General features: G+C 36.6%; 1 protein-coding gene across 2 annotated transcripts in view; it reads right to left on the reverse strand.

The window, feature by feature from the left end:
- Positions 1 to 12,911: 12,911 nt before the first annotated feature.
- Positions 12,912 to 14,447, reverse strand: part of nup98 (nucleoporin 98 and 96 precursor) — an 84,069-nt gene continuing 82,533 nt past the window's right edge. For both annotated transcript variants that reach the window (XM_080434610.1, XM_080434609.1), the window contains one exon: positions 12,912 to 13,683. In XM_080434610.1, coding sequence (XP_080290736.1) covers positions 13,496 to 13,683 — 188 coding nt within the window. In that variant the 3' untranslated portion in view covers positions 12,912 to 13,495. The remainder of the gene's footprint in view (positions 13,684 to 14,447) is intronic.

Genomic DNA, 14,447 nt, shown 5'->3' on the forward strand with positions numbered 1-14,447 from the left:
ATTGATTGATTGATTGATTGATTGAATTTTTTATTAGGCAAAAGGAATGTAAAACATCACAGTTACATTTATAATGCTACTGGCCAATCACAGTCCTGAATAGACTGTGATTGACCAATCACGGTGCAGGGTTAGGCGGGGTACTTTTTGGCCAATCACAGCGCAGGATAATTGTACAAATATCCAAACCTCACTTATAGGGGTGGTTTCACCGCCCAAAAAGGGGAGGGGGGTCGTCTGTCTACCGGGAAACTGGTACTACCTCCTCTTTTGGCCTCCAGAAAGATGAGTTTTTAGGGCTGTTTTAAATGAGCCCAACGAACTGCATTTTTTGAGGGATGGGGTTAGACTATTCCATACCTTGGTGGCTGTGCTGTAGAAGGAGAATTTGCCCATGTTTGTTTTATGGGTGGGTGGTACCAGATTGTTGTTTACGCTCCCTCTAGTTTCGTGACTGTGGGTGTCACTAACCTTTTGGAGGTATGTAGATAGATATACGGGTATAGGGGGCATTTCGGCCAAATCTGCATTTACAATTTTGAAGACCAGTCCCATTTTTAGTTGTTTAACCCCGTCTTCCACCCTGAGCCAGCCTAGGCTGGCAAAATGAGTGGGAGAGAGGTGGGTCATGGGCCCCAGTCCGAGAAGTAGTCGAATCAGTTTGTTTTGGGAGGTTTGAAGCTTAGTCTTCAGTGACACTGAGGTGTTGGAGTACCAAGAGGAGCAGTCAAAAAGGGGCTGAATCAGGGCCCCTGAGAGGGTCCTGAGGGCCTGAGGGTTGACAAAAGACTCTTTTGACCACCTTTGTTGCCATGCTTTCACCTGTCAGGTATTTGTCAAGAATACATCCCAAATAGGTAATCTCTTCTTTGCTAGAGATGATTATGTCATCGTCTTTGACCTTGAAGTAATTTACCTTCATCTTACTGAGGGAATGTTTGGTCCCAAAGAGAATGGATTCAGTTTTCCCAAGGTGTAGTGACAGTTTGTTATCGGTAAGCCAGGTACGGATTTTGGAGAGTTCAGAGCTGAGCGCTTCCTCAACTTGCAACTTGTCCTCTCCCGAGATCAGGAGTGCCGAGTCATCAGCGAACAGGAACAGTTTGCAGTTACAGGCAGCATTCATGTCGTTCATGTATAGAAGGAACAGTAACGGCCCTAGAATGCTGCCTTGAGGAACCCCGCAGCTCACCGGGAGGGATGAGGACATGGTTCCGTTGATGTCAACCACTTGCTCTCTACCCTCCAAGTAAGATCTCATCCAATTTAGTGATGTGCAATCAAATCGCCCTCAGCTTATCAAGTAGAATTGAGTGGTTTACAGTGTCAAACGCCTTTTGGAGGTCCAGCATGACCATGCCGCAGTATTTGCCCAAGTCTACCTCACGCTTGATGTAGTCGGTCAAATACAGTAGGCATGTGTCAGTGGAATTCAAGCAACAGTTTATGCTCGCTGAGGTAGCTGTTGATTTGTTCTTGGATTATAATATATATATATATATAATTTTTTAATATTTTAAAAAGTTTAAACAAAATAATCACAACTGTTTTCTTATTTTTTAAACAATTCCAACATTTTTCCAAAGTTTCATAAATAAAATGAAAAAAGTCTAATAATCTCCATAAATAAATGTTAAAAAGAAAGGTTAAGAAGTAGCGACACATTGTGAGCTTGTAGATCTGCTTTTTTCATTGGTTTGAGTCCCAGGCAAACGTTTGTGAACCACACTGCCCCCTAGAGGCCAGTAGTTCCTACCTCACCCACACAACTATATCCTGTGAAGAATTGTGAATATCTTTCCTTTTATGACAATAAATCACATCAAATGTGTGAGTATTGTGATGGCAGAGCCCTGACCAGTGGTGGAAAAGTACTCAAATCTTTTACTTAAGTAAAAGTATCAATACTGCAATGTAAAAGTACTCTGTTACAAGTAAAAGTCCGGAATTAAAAATTGATTTGAGTAAAAGTTTCAAAGTATTGGTATCAAAATGTAAAAGTACTAAAATGTTTGAAAATAGCAGATCTACATGCTCACAACGCGTCTGAGCATGTAGATCTGCTATTTTCAAATAGCCTATGTATAAAATAGGGCTAAAGTGGTTAATGTATGTTTTATAACGTAATAATGTATATCTACAAAGTAACTAGTAACTAAAGTGTTCAAATAATTGTAGTGGAGTAAAAGTACAATATTTGCTTCTAAGATGTAGTGGAGTAGAAGTAAAAGTATTGAAAATTGGAAATACTCCAGTAAAGTAAAAGCACCTCAAAAGTGTATAAGTAGCAGTACAGTACTTGAGTAAACGTAGTTACTTAGTTACTTTACCCCACTGCCCTGATCAGTGTTTGAACCATGTTTGGTGCGTATCGGAGCAACAGTGCAGTCTTTACTGTGCTAAAGGAGGTCAGTGACTTTAAATACCCTAACACTAACCCTGGGCGCATGGGTCGGCTCCACAGAAAAGGACCTTAAGGTGAGGAAAGCACTAGCCTGGAGAGCTCTTAAAGGCATGACCAGTGTGTGGAATTCCAACCTCCCCCGACGCATCAAGATCAGTTTCTTCTCTACGACCGTGGAGTCAGTTCTCCTCTACGGCTGTGAATGCTGGTGTAACCCTAGTTACGGAACTAGTAATAGAGAAAACAGGTAAGTAGTAGTCAATTGTGTTTATGTCAATATCTGGGCTAATATCAGAAAACTCTAGTGTTTTTAAGAGCCAGTGTTGCATATCAATAATGACACAGACAACGATGAACTGAATTTGTTGAGTGGCCACTTATTATTACAAATCACAATAGAATAATACAACAACTGCAGTGTATAGAAAATAATAAACAAAAAGAAAAGCCGGCAAAAGTATAGAAAACCCTTTGTTCCCAAAGTTTTAGGTTTGCGTTCTCGTTGGGGCCCTTTATCTGAATCGTGACAGTGTTCTGATTGGTCCTACCACACAATCCGTGAGGGAGGGGAATCACCATCAGTGTCCAGACTCTGTAGGTTGGTTAGCTCGCCACCCAGTATGAACTGGGAATCTATGGATCTGGGGGATCGTTGAAGATGGGTATGGAGACTGTGGAGTCTCACATGCACCTGGGCTCTTCAGTGAATGGAAGGGAAGCGCTGTCCTCTTCTCCACGTGAAGCACTCCAGGAGATGATGATGGTTGGAATCAGAATCACCCAATAATAAAAAACCTGACCGCTGATCAATGAATGAATGGGCACACACTGCAAAATCACCTGGCTGGTCAGTGATTTGCACACCTTGGTCTCACACTGCTCAAGTGGATTGCAAAAGATTGTCTCTGTGTCTGTGTAAACAACAGCACATGAAGAACCACCATGTGTATCTGAACAGGAAAAGGAAGTTCTCTGCTTATATAGTAACAGGAAGTACAACTAGTGGGCTGGTCATAAAACGCTCACAGGCTCACTGATTGGCCACTTGGGGAGGCAATCAACAGGTAGAGCCAGGTAGTTTTAACCCTTCGCAGAAACCTGTAAGGCACCTTGTTGTTTGTTTGGCAACGTTTTTTCCCTTTCATGTATATAGCTTGTTTTGCATTTTAAACAGACTTGTAGAGCAACATTTTAGGTATACTTGTATAACTTAAATGTGTGTATTTCAAATGCACCTTTTAATCGTTTTTAGCTATTTAACACTGTTACTGAACAAACACTCTATAGTAATGATTACTATCACAATATAGATCTATTTAACACTGTTACTGAACAAACACTCTATAGTAATGATTACTATCACAATATAGATCTATTTAAAGGAGAAGTTCACCCAAAAAATGACTTATTTTCTATCAATTGCACACCCTATGAAGCCTTGAATCCATGGATTCTTTTTTGTTTTCGTCGCATTCCTAAGCTAATAATTTGATTCCCGTCTCCTACCGGCTAATGTATCCGGTAGGAGACACAAAATAGATTATTTGTGTCTCCTACTGGAAATACACACAGTCATCAAATTATTGGCTTAGGAATGCCAAAAAAAACAAAAATAAATCGATGAAATCAAGGCTTCATGGGGTGTGTAATTGATTGAAAATAAGTAATTTTTTGGGTGAACTCCTCCTTTAACACTGTTACTGAACAAACACTCTATAGTAATGATTACTATCACAATATAGAGCTATTTAACACTGTTACTGAAAAAACACTATAGTAATGATTACTATCACAATATAGAGCTATTTAACACTGTTACTGAACAAACACTCTATAGTAATGATTACTATCACAATATAGTGCTTTAACCTTTAGTTTTAATACAAAAATAAATCTCACTTACCCTACCTTTAAGATTGTAAAAAATAAATTTAAAAAAAGACATTATATATTCCTTAAGTTGTTAAGTAAGCTATAGTGTTGAGTATAATATACTTAACACTATGTTAAGTATATTATACTTAACACTATGTTACGTATATTATACTTAACACTATGTTAAGTATAATATACTTAACACTATGTTACGTATATTATACTTAACACTATGTTAAGTATAATATACTTAACACTATGTTACGTATATTATACTTAACACTATGTTACGTATAATATACTTAACACTATGTTACGTATATTATACTTAACACTATGTTACGTATATTATACTTAACACTATGTTATGTATAATATACTTAACACTATGTTAAGTATATTATACTTAACACTATTAACACTATGTTACGTATATTATACTTAACACTATGTTAAGTATAATATACTTAACACTATGTTACGTATATTATACTTAACACTATGTTAAGTATATTATACTTAACACTATGTTACGTATATTATACTTAACACTATGTTAAGTATAATATACTTAACACTATGTTACGTATATTATACTTAACACTATGTTAAGTATAATATACTTAACACTATGTTACGTATATTATACTTAACACTATGTTAAGTGTAATATACTTAACACTATGTTACGTATAGTATACTTAACACTATGTTAAGTATAATATACTTAACACTATGTTACGTATATTATACTTAACACTATGTTAAGTATAATATACTTAACACTATGTTACGTATATTATACTTAACACTATGTTACGTATAATATACTTAACACTATGTTACGTATATTATACTTAACACTATTAACACTATGTTACGTATATTATACTTAACACTATGTTAAGTATATTATACTTAACACTATGTTACGTATATTATACTTAACACTATGTTACGTATATTATACTTAACACTATGTTACGTATATTATACTTAACACTATGTTACGTATATTATACTTAACACTATGTTACGTATATTATACTTAACACTATGTTACGTATATTATACTTAACACTATGTTACGTATATTATACTTAACACTATGTTACATATATTATACTTAACACTATGTTAAGTATAATATACTTAACACTTTCTAGGATTATGTTCATTGCTGTCGGACAGCAGAAACCTCTCGTCTCGTCCTACTTGATCATACTACGGTGTTACACAAAAAGCATCAAAAGTAGCAGAGCTACAAGCTGGAGACGTGGCGCGAAGAGATGCGTTTTGAGCTTGTAGATCTGCTACTTTTATGTTTTTACTTTAATCATGTAAAACAGTTTTGGACATAATGAGGTTTCCTCTGGACACACAATATTATACTTTCATCTTAGCCTTCTAGACTCAGATGATTATTATATTATTATTATATTATATATATATATATATATATATATATATATATATATATATATATATATAATACATATTATTATTATATTATAGTTTCATCTTAGCCATGGATCTGGACTCATAGATTTATTGTTATAGATTTTGATATCTATATTTATATTAGATTAATTCTTCTTCTTCTTCTTCTGCTAGAATATGTGTTTCCTTTTCTGTTACAACTTGTGTTCACTCATCTTTCCTATCCATAGGATTTAAATTGTAGGTTTTATTGTTATTGTAAGGTTCAGTAAACACCAGGCAGGACGAGAGATCACAGTTTGGTCACGTTTATTCAAGTGCTGCTTGTACACAAGAGGATACATGCTGGTCATGTTGTAGTGCGCATGCTCAGGACTGTATGTAGCACTATAGGCTGCACTGCACTGCCATCTGTTGACCACAGGTATATTAGAATTCTATTGTAATGCAGTATGTTAAATAGGTTCGCATATGTACATTACTTTTACCTCTCCTATCCTTAGCTTTCAAATGTATGTTTTATTGTTATCTTTCCTATCATTATTAGGCTTTAAAATGTATGTTTTATTGTTATCTTTCCTATCATTAGGCTTTTATGTATGTTTTATTGTTATCTTTCATATCATTAGGCTTTAAAATGTATGTTTTATTGTTATCTTTCCTATCATTAGGCTTTAAAATTTATGTTTTATTGCTATCTTTCCTATCATTAGGCTTTTATGTATGTTTTATTGTTATCCATCCTTAGACTTTTACATTTATGTTTTATATTTTATGAAAAGTATGCCATACAAATAAGGTTTCATTATAATAATAATTATTATTATTATTATCATTATCATCCGATCTATGACATTCTTAAACACTTTCCCAAAAAATTGTGTTTGCAACTTTGCATGGATTACAGCAAAAAGAAGTGGCGCTGTTGCAGCAGGCAAACGCCGGTATTACACCCCATGTAAACCAGGAAATATGACGTTTCATTCACAGACGCGATTAAAACATGTATTTATTAAATAATAAGGATCATAAACTGAACGCCAACGACCCGTATGTACGGATAACATCTGTGGCTTTAAGATAATCACTTTATATTTAGAATGTATCCATACATGGAGACGCACGAGCCTTAAACACAGAACTACAAAACACTATTTGGATGGCGCTGTTGCAGCAGGTGAATGCCGGTATTACACTCGATGTAAAGGAGAAAACATAAAGGCGTTCAGACAACACGGGATTAAAACACGTCTTTATTAAACGTTACGTCATATTACTGAACACAACCCACCCGTATGGACGGCGAACATCCGTGGCTTTAGGTTTAAACACTTTATGTGTCGTTATTGGTTCATTTATGGAGATTTAGGAGCCGTTAAAACTACAAACAAACATCAGAATCGATCATAAATAAAATCCCTGACCGCTAAAGTTTAATATAGATTATAAACGCACATGAATCTATGGCGGGTTTAGATCTACAAACCTTCACACAGTGAGTGTGGTTTAAGGTTTAACCATTAAAGTGGTTAATGTATGTTTTATAACGTAATCATTTATATCTACAAAGTAACTACAGTTTTCAAATAATTGTAGTGGAGTAAAAGCACAATATTTGCCTCTGAGATGTAGTGGAGTAATTGTAGATACTCCAGTAAAGTAAAAGTACCTCAAAACTGTGCTTAAGTACAGTAGGCCTACTTGAGTAAATGTACTTAGTTACTTTACACCACTGGTAGTAGTATGTATTGACCTGATGCGGAGGGACAGAGTTTCACCCCCAAACAAACAGGTCTGTTTCACCTGCATGCTATTTATAGGCTAATACTCACATCCGGTCTAAAGCCCGCCCACTCACCGGATCCACTGGTCTGAACAAAGCCACGCCCACATGAATGGACGCACCGTTTCCGCTTCTGCTCTAAAGCCAGACCGGATGTTCACCGTGCAGAGTGAACGGACCCCAGGCTGCTTGTCAATCAACACTGATTATTTAGACGTGCGTGTGCGTGTGCGTGTGCGCGTGCGTTTTCTTCATGTGATTCATTAGAGGAAGGTAAAGGCAGTTCAAGCCATAATGGATATAATTACTCTAAAGAACACCCTCTTATTAAAACATATTTTATTGTATGGATGAAAAAACTAAAACAAAACAACAAAAAGGAAAAACCTCTAAACAATGTAATAATCATCCACATCTTTCTCACTTCATCCTATGAGGGTTTTTTTTTTTTTTTACCTAGAATCCATTTCGGCTTGATATATCTTTGTATTGTGCATATTCAATTAGATGATTTACATATTTGAATAAATTAGCCATTTGAAAGCTGTAAGACATAATGAGAGTTGATGTAGCTCATCATCATCATCATCATCATCATCATCATCACCCTGAATGAGGAGGAAGAATTAAAGTTCTACTCCTTGAAGGCCTTCATACATAAGTTCCTTCACTTTGACTTGTTACCTGTAATAGCAGAGGCGGCCTTCCATCGTTCCCCATTCATTTTTCCCATAGAACAGCTTCAATGTTTTCAGGCCAAGGAACCACTAGCTGAGAGAGAGATGAAGCAGCGACCCCCTAGCTGATAGAGAGATGAAGCAGGGACCCCCTAGCTGATAGAGAGATGAAGCAGGGACCCCTTAGCTGAGAGAGAGAGATGAAGCAGGGACCCCTTAGCTGAGAGAGTGATGAAGCAGGGACCCCCTAGCTGAGAGAGTGATGAAGCAGGGACCCCTTAGCTGAGAGAGAGATGAAACAGGGACCCCTTAGCTGAGAGAGAGATGAAGCAGGGACCCCTTAGCTGAGAGAGTGATGAAGCAGGGACCCCTTAGCTGAGAGAGAGATGAAGCAGGGACCCCTTAGCTGAGAGAGAGATGAAGCAGGGACCCCCCACTATTGTATACAATTATGTTTCAGATTAAACTTTTTTTGTTTACTTGGTCTGCTCTTTTTTACGCTCTACACATATACCCCTTTGCCAGAAATAGCAGATCTACAAGCTCACACCGCCTCGCAGTGTGAGGCGGTGTGAGCTTGTAGATCCGCTATTTCTGGCTAAAGTTCTCCTCAGAAAAAGGGATGCTAGTGCTGAAGTGGTTAAGGTAAAAAAAAATCACACAAAGATTTGGCGGACCCCCTGTAGTAACTCTGAGGACCCCCTAGGGGTCCCGGACCCCCTGTTGAAGACCCCTGCCATAGAGATTTCCAAAAATATCTATATTAATTATTTTAAGCCTAGAATCAAGCCATCCAGGTGATTGATGACCATAAAACGTTTGATTCTGTGAAAAAGTATATCATATAATTAAATATTAAAACATTTGTTTCACAGAATGAAATGTTTTATGGTCATTGATTCACCAGGATCCTGGATGGCTTGATTCTAGGCTCAAATTAATTCATAGAACTATTTTTGGAAATATCTATGGAAAAATGAATGGGGTCTCGTATTGAGTGCTGCGCTATGAGCTTGTAGATCTGCTATTTCTGAATAGCCAAATAAATGTAAAATGACGCAGATGCTTAGGTTAATAAGGTAATGTTAGGTTAATAAGGTAACATTAGGTTAATAAGGTAACGTTAGGTTAATAAGGTAAAGTCAGGTTAATAAGGTAACGTTAGGTTAATAAGGTAAAGTTAGGTTAATAAGGTAATGTTAGGTTAATAAGGTAATGTTAGGTTAATAAGGTAACGTTAGGTTAATAAGGTAAAGTCAGGTTAATAAGGTAACGTTAGGTTAATAAGGTAAAGTTAGGTTAATAAGGTAAAGTTAGGTTAATAAGGTAATGTTAGGTTAATAAGGTAAAGTCAGGTTAATAAGGTAACGTTAGGTTAATAAGGTAAAGTTAGGTTAATAAGGTAATGTTAGGTTAATAAGGTAACATTAGGTTAATAAGGTAACGTTAGGTTAATAAGGTAAAGTCAGGTTAATAAGGTAACGTTAGGTTAATAAGGTAACGTTAGGTTAATAAGGTAATGTTAGGTTAATAAGGTAATGTTAGGTTAATAAGGTAAATAAGGTAATGTTAGGTTAATAAGGTAATGTTAAGTTAATAAGGTAATGTTAGGTTAATAAGGTAATGTTAGGTTAATAAGGTAATGTTAGGTTAATAAGGTAAATAAGGTAATGTTAGGTTAATAAGGTAATGTTAGGTTAACAAGGTAATGAACAGGTTAATAAGGTAATGTTAGGTTAATAAGGTAATGTTAGGTTAATAAGTTAATAAGGTAATGTTAGGTTAATAAGGTAATGTTAGGTTAATAAGTTAATAAGGTAATGTTAGGTTAATAAGGTAATGTTAGGTTAATAAGTTAATAAGGTAATGTTAGGTTAATAAGGTAATGTTAGGTTAATAAGTTAATAAGGTAATGTTAGGTTAATAAGGTAATGTTAATGTCAATAGACAGTCCTGTTGCATATATAAAGGTACTATAGGTACATATATAAAGGTACTATAGGTACATATATAAAGGTACTATAGGTACATATATAAAGGTACTATAGGTACATATATAAAGGTACATATATAAAGGTACTATAAATCCATTGATTCTATAAATTAAATGATTTAAAATCTAAAAACTCATTTCACATCCATGTGTAGTGTCTGCTGACAGACAGTAGATGGCGCCTTTGGACAGCAGTTTTCAGTCTGTCCATTACAAGTCACAGAGGGATTTGCATCACTCAATCACTTAATACACTAGTAGTGGAAAGTAACTAAGTACATGTACTCAATTGCTGTATTGAGTACAATTCTGAGGTATTTTTTACTTTACTTGAATATTTCCAATTTTCAATACTTGTACTTCTACTCCACTGCATCTCAGAGGCAAATATTGTACTTTTTACTCCATTACCATAATTAAGAAACCATCACGCCAGAATGAAATGTTTGGAGCGGGGGAGTCTGGTGCAACGCTCAGGTCCTGGAGAGACGGAGGAGGAGCCCTGACAGGACGCCATCCACAGAGCCTAGTCTCTCCTCTCCCCCAGCCACAGCAGAGTAGTTCTGGAGAAGCTGACTGAGTAGCCCTGTCTTGTCCTAAGAGGACTGACCGTGGGTACAGTAGCTACTGGGACGTAAGTCGGGGCTTGATCAACCCCGGCTGGGTCACCTGGGTGAGGGTGTATGTTGTTGTGAGACCAGAAACATCCTATGACCCCAGACTACAACACTGATGATACGTCCCAGGTGCATCCATGTGATGTTTTTCCTTTATTAGAAAACTTAAGTTACTTTGTAGATTTGAATTATTACAAAACATACATTAACCACTTCAGCTCTATATAGACTTAGGCTATTTTAAAATAGCCAATCTACAAGATCACAATGCGTCGCGATGCGTTGTAGGCTACTCAAGTACTGATAGAAATTAGGCATTGTATTTTCTATGTATTTGCCATGTAATTGCTATCAAAATGAAGGGCGACAATTATTTTACTGCTCATTTAATACTCACAATTGAAAAAATATATTATATTTGTGTATTTTTATGGTACACAAAATATATTTAAAAAAATATATATGAGTATTTGAAAAACTAAAAGTTAGTTGCGAATTTGTGAAAAAGGCTTCGTCATAATTTGTTTTTTGTTAGTTTTAGTTTTTTGTTGTGCCAGAGCTACTTACAATAATCAAGGTAAACACATACATAGAATACAGAGAGACAGTGTAGTGTCTCAGTAAACTATAGGATCATAGAATACAGAGACAGTGTAGTGTCTCAGTAAACTATAGGATCATAGAATACAGAGAGACAGTGTAGTGTCTCAGTAAACTATAGGATCATAGAATACAGAGAGACAGTGTAGTGTCTCAGTAAACTATAGGATCATAGAATACAGAGACAGTGTAGTGTCTCAGTAAACTATAGGATCATAGAATACATAGAGACAGTGTAGTGTCTCAGTAAACTATAGGATCATAGAATACAGAGACAGTGTAGTGTCTCAGTAAACTATAGAATACAGAGACAGTGTAGTGTCTCAGTAAACTATAGGATCATAGAATACATAGAGACAGTGTAGTGTCTCAGTAAACTATAGGATCATAGAATACAGAGACAGTGTAGTGTCTCAGTAAACTATAGGATCATAGAATACATAGAGACAGTGTAGTGTCTCAGTAAACTATAGGATCATAGAATACAGAGACAGTGTAGTGTCTCTATAAACTAGGATCAGAGGTAAACCAAGATCCTAGTATTAGTCTAAACAATATACTATAAAAATAACAATCTGCACATTGAAACAGTAGGATCCAAGGTAAACAATGAACCTAGCATGTCTAAACAAAGTGCCATCTAAATTATATTAACACTGGTCAAGAAAAAAACAAAAACATGAGAACAAATGACCACGGTACGTCTGTATGGTCGTCATTTCTAGGTCTATTGCTAAGACGATGGTTTAGAAAGCTGCTAAAGCTGCTTCATTTGTTTTTGGGGACAAATTCATCATCACATCTGAGAGAGACTGAGATTGACAGTTTGACGAGAGTTTGATGACAGTTTGACGAGAGTTTGATGACAGTTTGACGAGAGTTTGACGTCACCGTGTCAAGACGGTACCATAACCACAAGTATTATTAAACAAATAAAGTTTGTCAGGCTTGAGTAGGTTTTTATTTGAGGTGATTCTTTATTAAAAACACTTTTAAAGTTCACACTCACAGAACAGCCGAGCACTGTTGACAGCTAGAAGCAACAAACTGTATCTCAAAACAACAGAAGCAACAAACTGAGGAAAAAGGTTTACATTTTTATGTAGAAAATGAAGCGTCCAACATAAAAAATACATTTTTTCTGATCTGTAGAGAGACAAACAGCTGAGTGTTTTGTCTCTGATCTGTAGAGACAAACAGCTGAGTTTTGTCTCTGATCTGTAGAGACAAACAGCTGTGTTTTGTCTCTGATCTGTAGAGAGACAAACAGCTGTGTGTTTTGTCTCTGATCTGCAGAGAGACAAACAGCTGAGTGTTTTGTGTGTTTTGTCGTATCATGGGAATCGTTTTGGTAAAACAACGGCTGCAACAAACGTCTTCAAAGTAACAAATTATGAATCATTTCAAAAAGGTGACAAAAGGATAACTTTAAACAGCTGTAATAATGAGGATAATGGTTCATACGTTTTAACTACAGTACAGACTCAAACAGAATTCATCCAAACCCAAATAGAAACAAATAGAAAAATAGAACATTTTATTTCCTAAGACTCGACTGCGATCATTTCCTGTTTCCTGTTCATCATCATCATCATCATCATCATCATCATCATCATCAGACGAACACGACACACCTTAGCCCTGGAATGCAGCCAATGAGAATGCGATCTATCCCCACAGCCAATGAGAATGCGATCTATCCCCACAGCCAATGAGAACAATATCTATATCCCCGCAGCCAATGAGAGTTGCTACTCTCTCAGCCACAGAGAATGATATCCCAGCAGCCAATATGAACGCCATCTATCCATTCAGCCAATGAGAATGCCATATATATATATATATATATATCCGTCTCAATAGCGTTTTAAACCCTCCATAACATTTATTCTAAACTTGTGTGTGATGACACGTTTATAATCTGTTAATGTGACACACACACACACACACACACACACACCTTATCAAACTACACCCCAATACAACTAAAAAAATCCTGCATAGCAGTATAACTGGCTTCTCATTGGCTGATGAAACACACACCTCATCTCCACGGGAACACCGTCATCGTCATAGCGACGGGTCAAACAAAAAACTGAAAAAAGCTCATTGGCTGCTGATGAGCTGCGTGAGATATGATTGGGTGAGAGAGCGCAGCTCCTCCAGGGCGTAGTCCTCTGGCATTGGCAGGCGGGTGAGGGGCGGGGCCAGGAGGCTGAGCTGCTCGTCGGCGCCCCCGTCTGACTTTAAGGTCAACACCACCCTGAGGATGTTAGCCACGCGCTTAGCCATCTCTGTAGGAATATAACATTATGTTAGCCTAGCTGTTAGCCATCTCTGTAGGAATATAACATTATGTTAGCCATCTCTGTAGGAATATAACATTATGTTAGCCTAGCTGTTAGCCATCTCTGTAGGAATATAGCATTATGTTAGCATAGCTGTTAGCCATCTCTGTAGGAATATAACATTATGTTAGCATAGCTGTTAGCCATCTCTGTAGGAATATAACATTATGTTAGCCTAGCTGTTAGCCATCTCTGTAGGAATATAACATTATGTTAGCATAGCTGTTAGCCATCTCTGTAGGAATATAACATTATGTTAGCCTAGCTGTTAGCCATCTCTGTAGGAGTATAACATTATGTTAGCATAGCTGTTAGCCATCTCTGTAGGAATATAACATTATGTTAGCATAGCTGTTAGCCATCTCTGTAGGAATATAACATTATGTTAGCCTAGCCGTTAGCCATCTCTGTAGGAATATAACATTATGCTAGCCTAGCAGTTAGCCATCTCTGTAGGAATATAACATTATGTTAGCCTAGCCGTTAGCCATCTCTGTAGGAATATAACATTATGTTAGCATAGCTGTTAGCCATCTCTGTAGGAATATAACATTATGTTAGCATAGCCGTTAGCCATCTCTGTAGGAATATAACATTATGCTAGCCTAGCAGTTAGCTATCTCTGTAGGAATATAACATTATGTTAGCCTAGCCGTTAGCCATCTCTGTAGGAATATAACATTATGTTAGCCTAGCTGTTAGCCATCTCT

Source organism: Gymnoscopelus braueri (genome assembly GCF_963280865.1).
Source record: "Gymnoscopelus braueri genome assembly, chromosome: 8".
NCBI classification, from domain to species: domain Eukaryota; kingdom Metazoa; phylum Chordata; class Actinopteri; order Myctophiformes; family Myctophidae; genus Gymnoscopelus; species Gymnoscopelus braueri.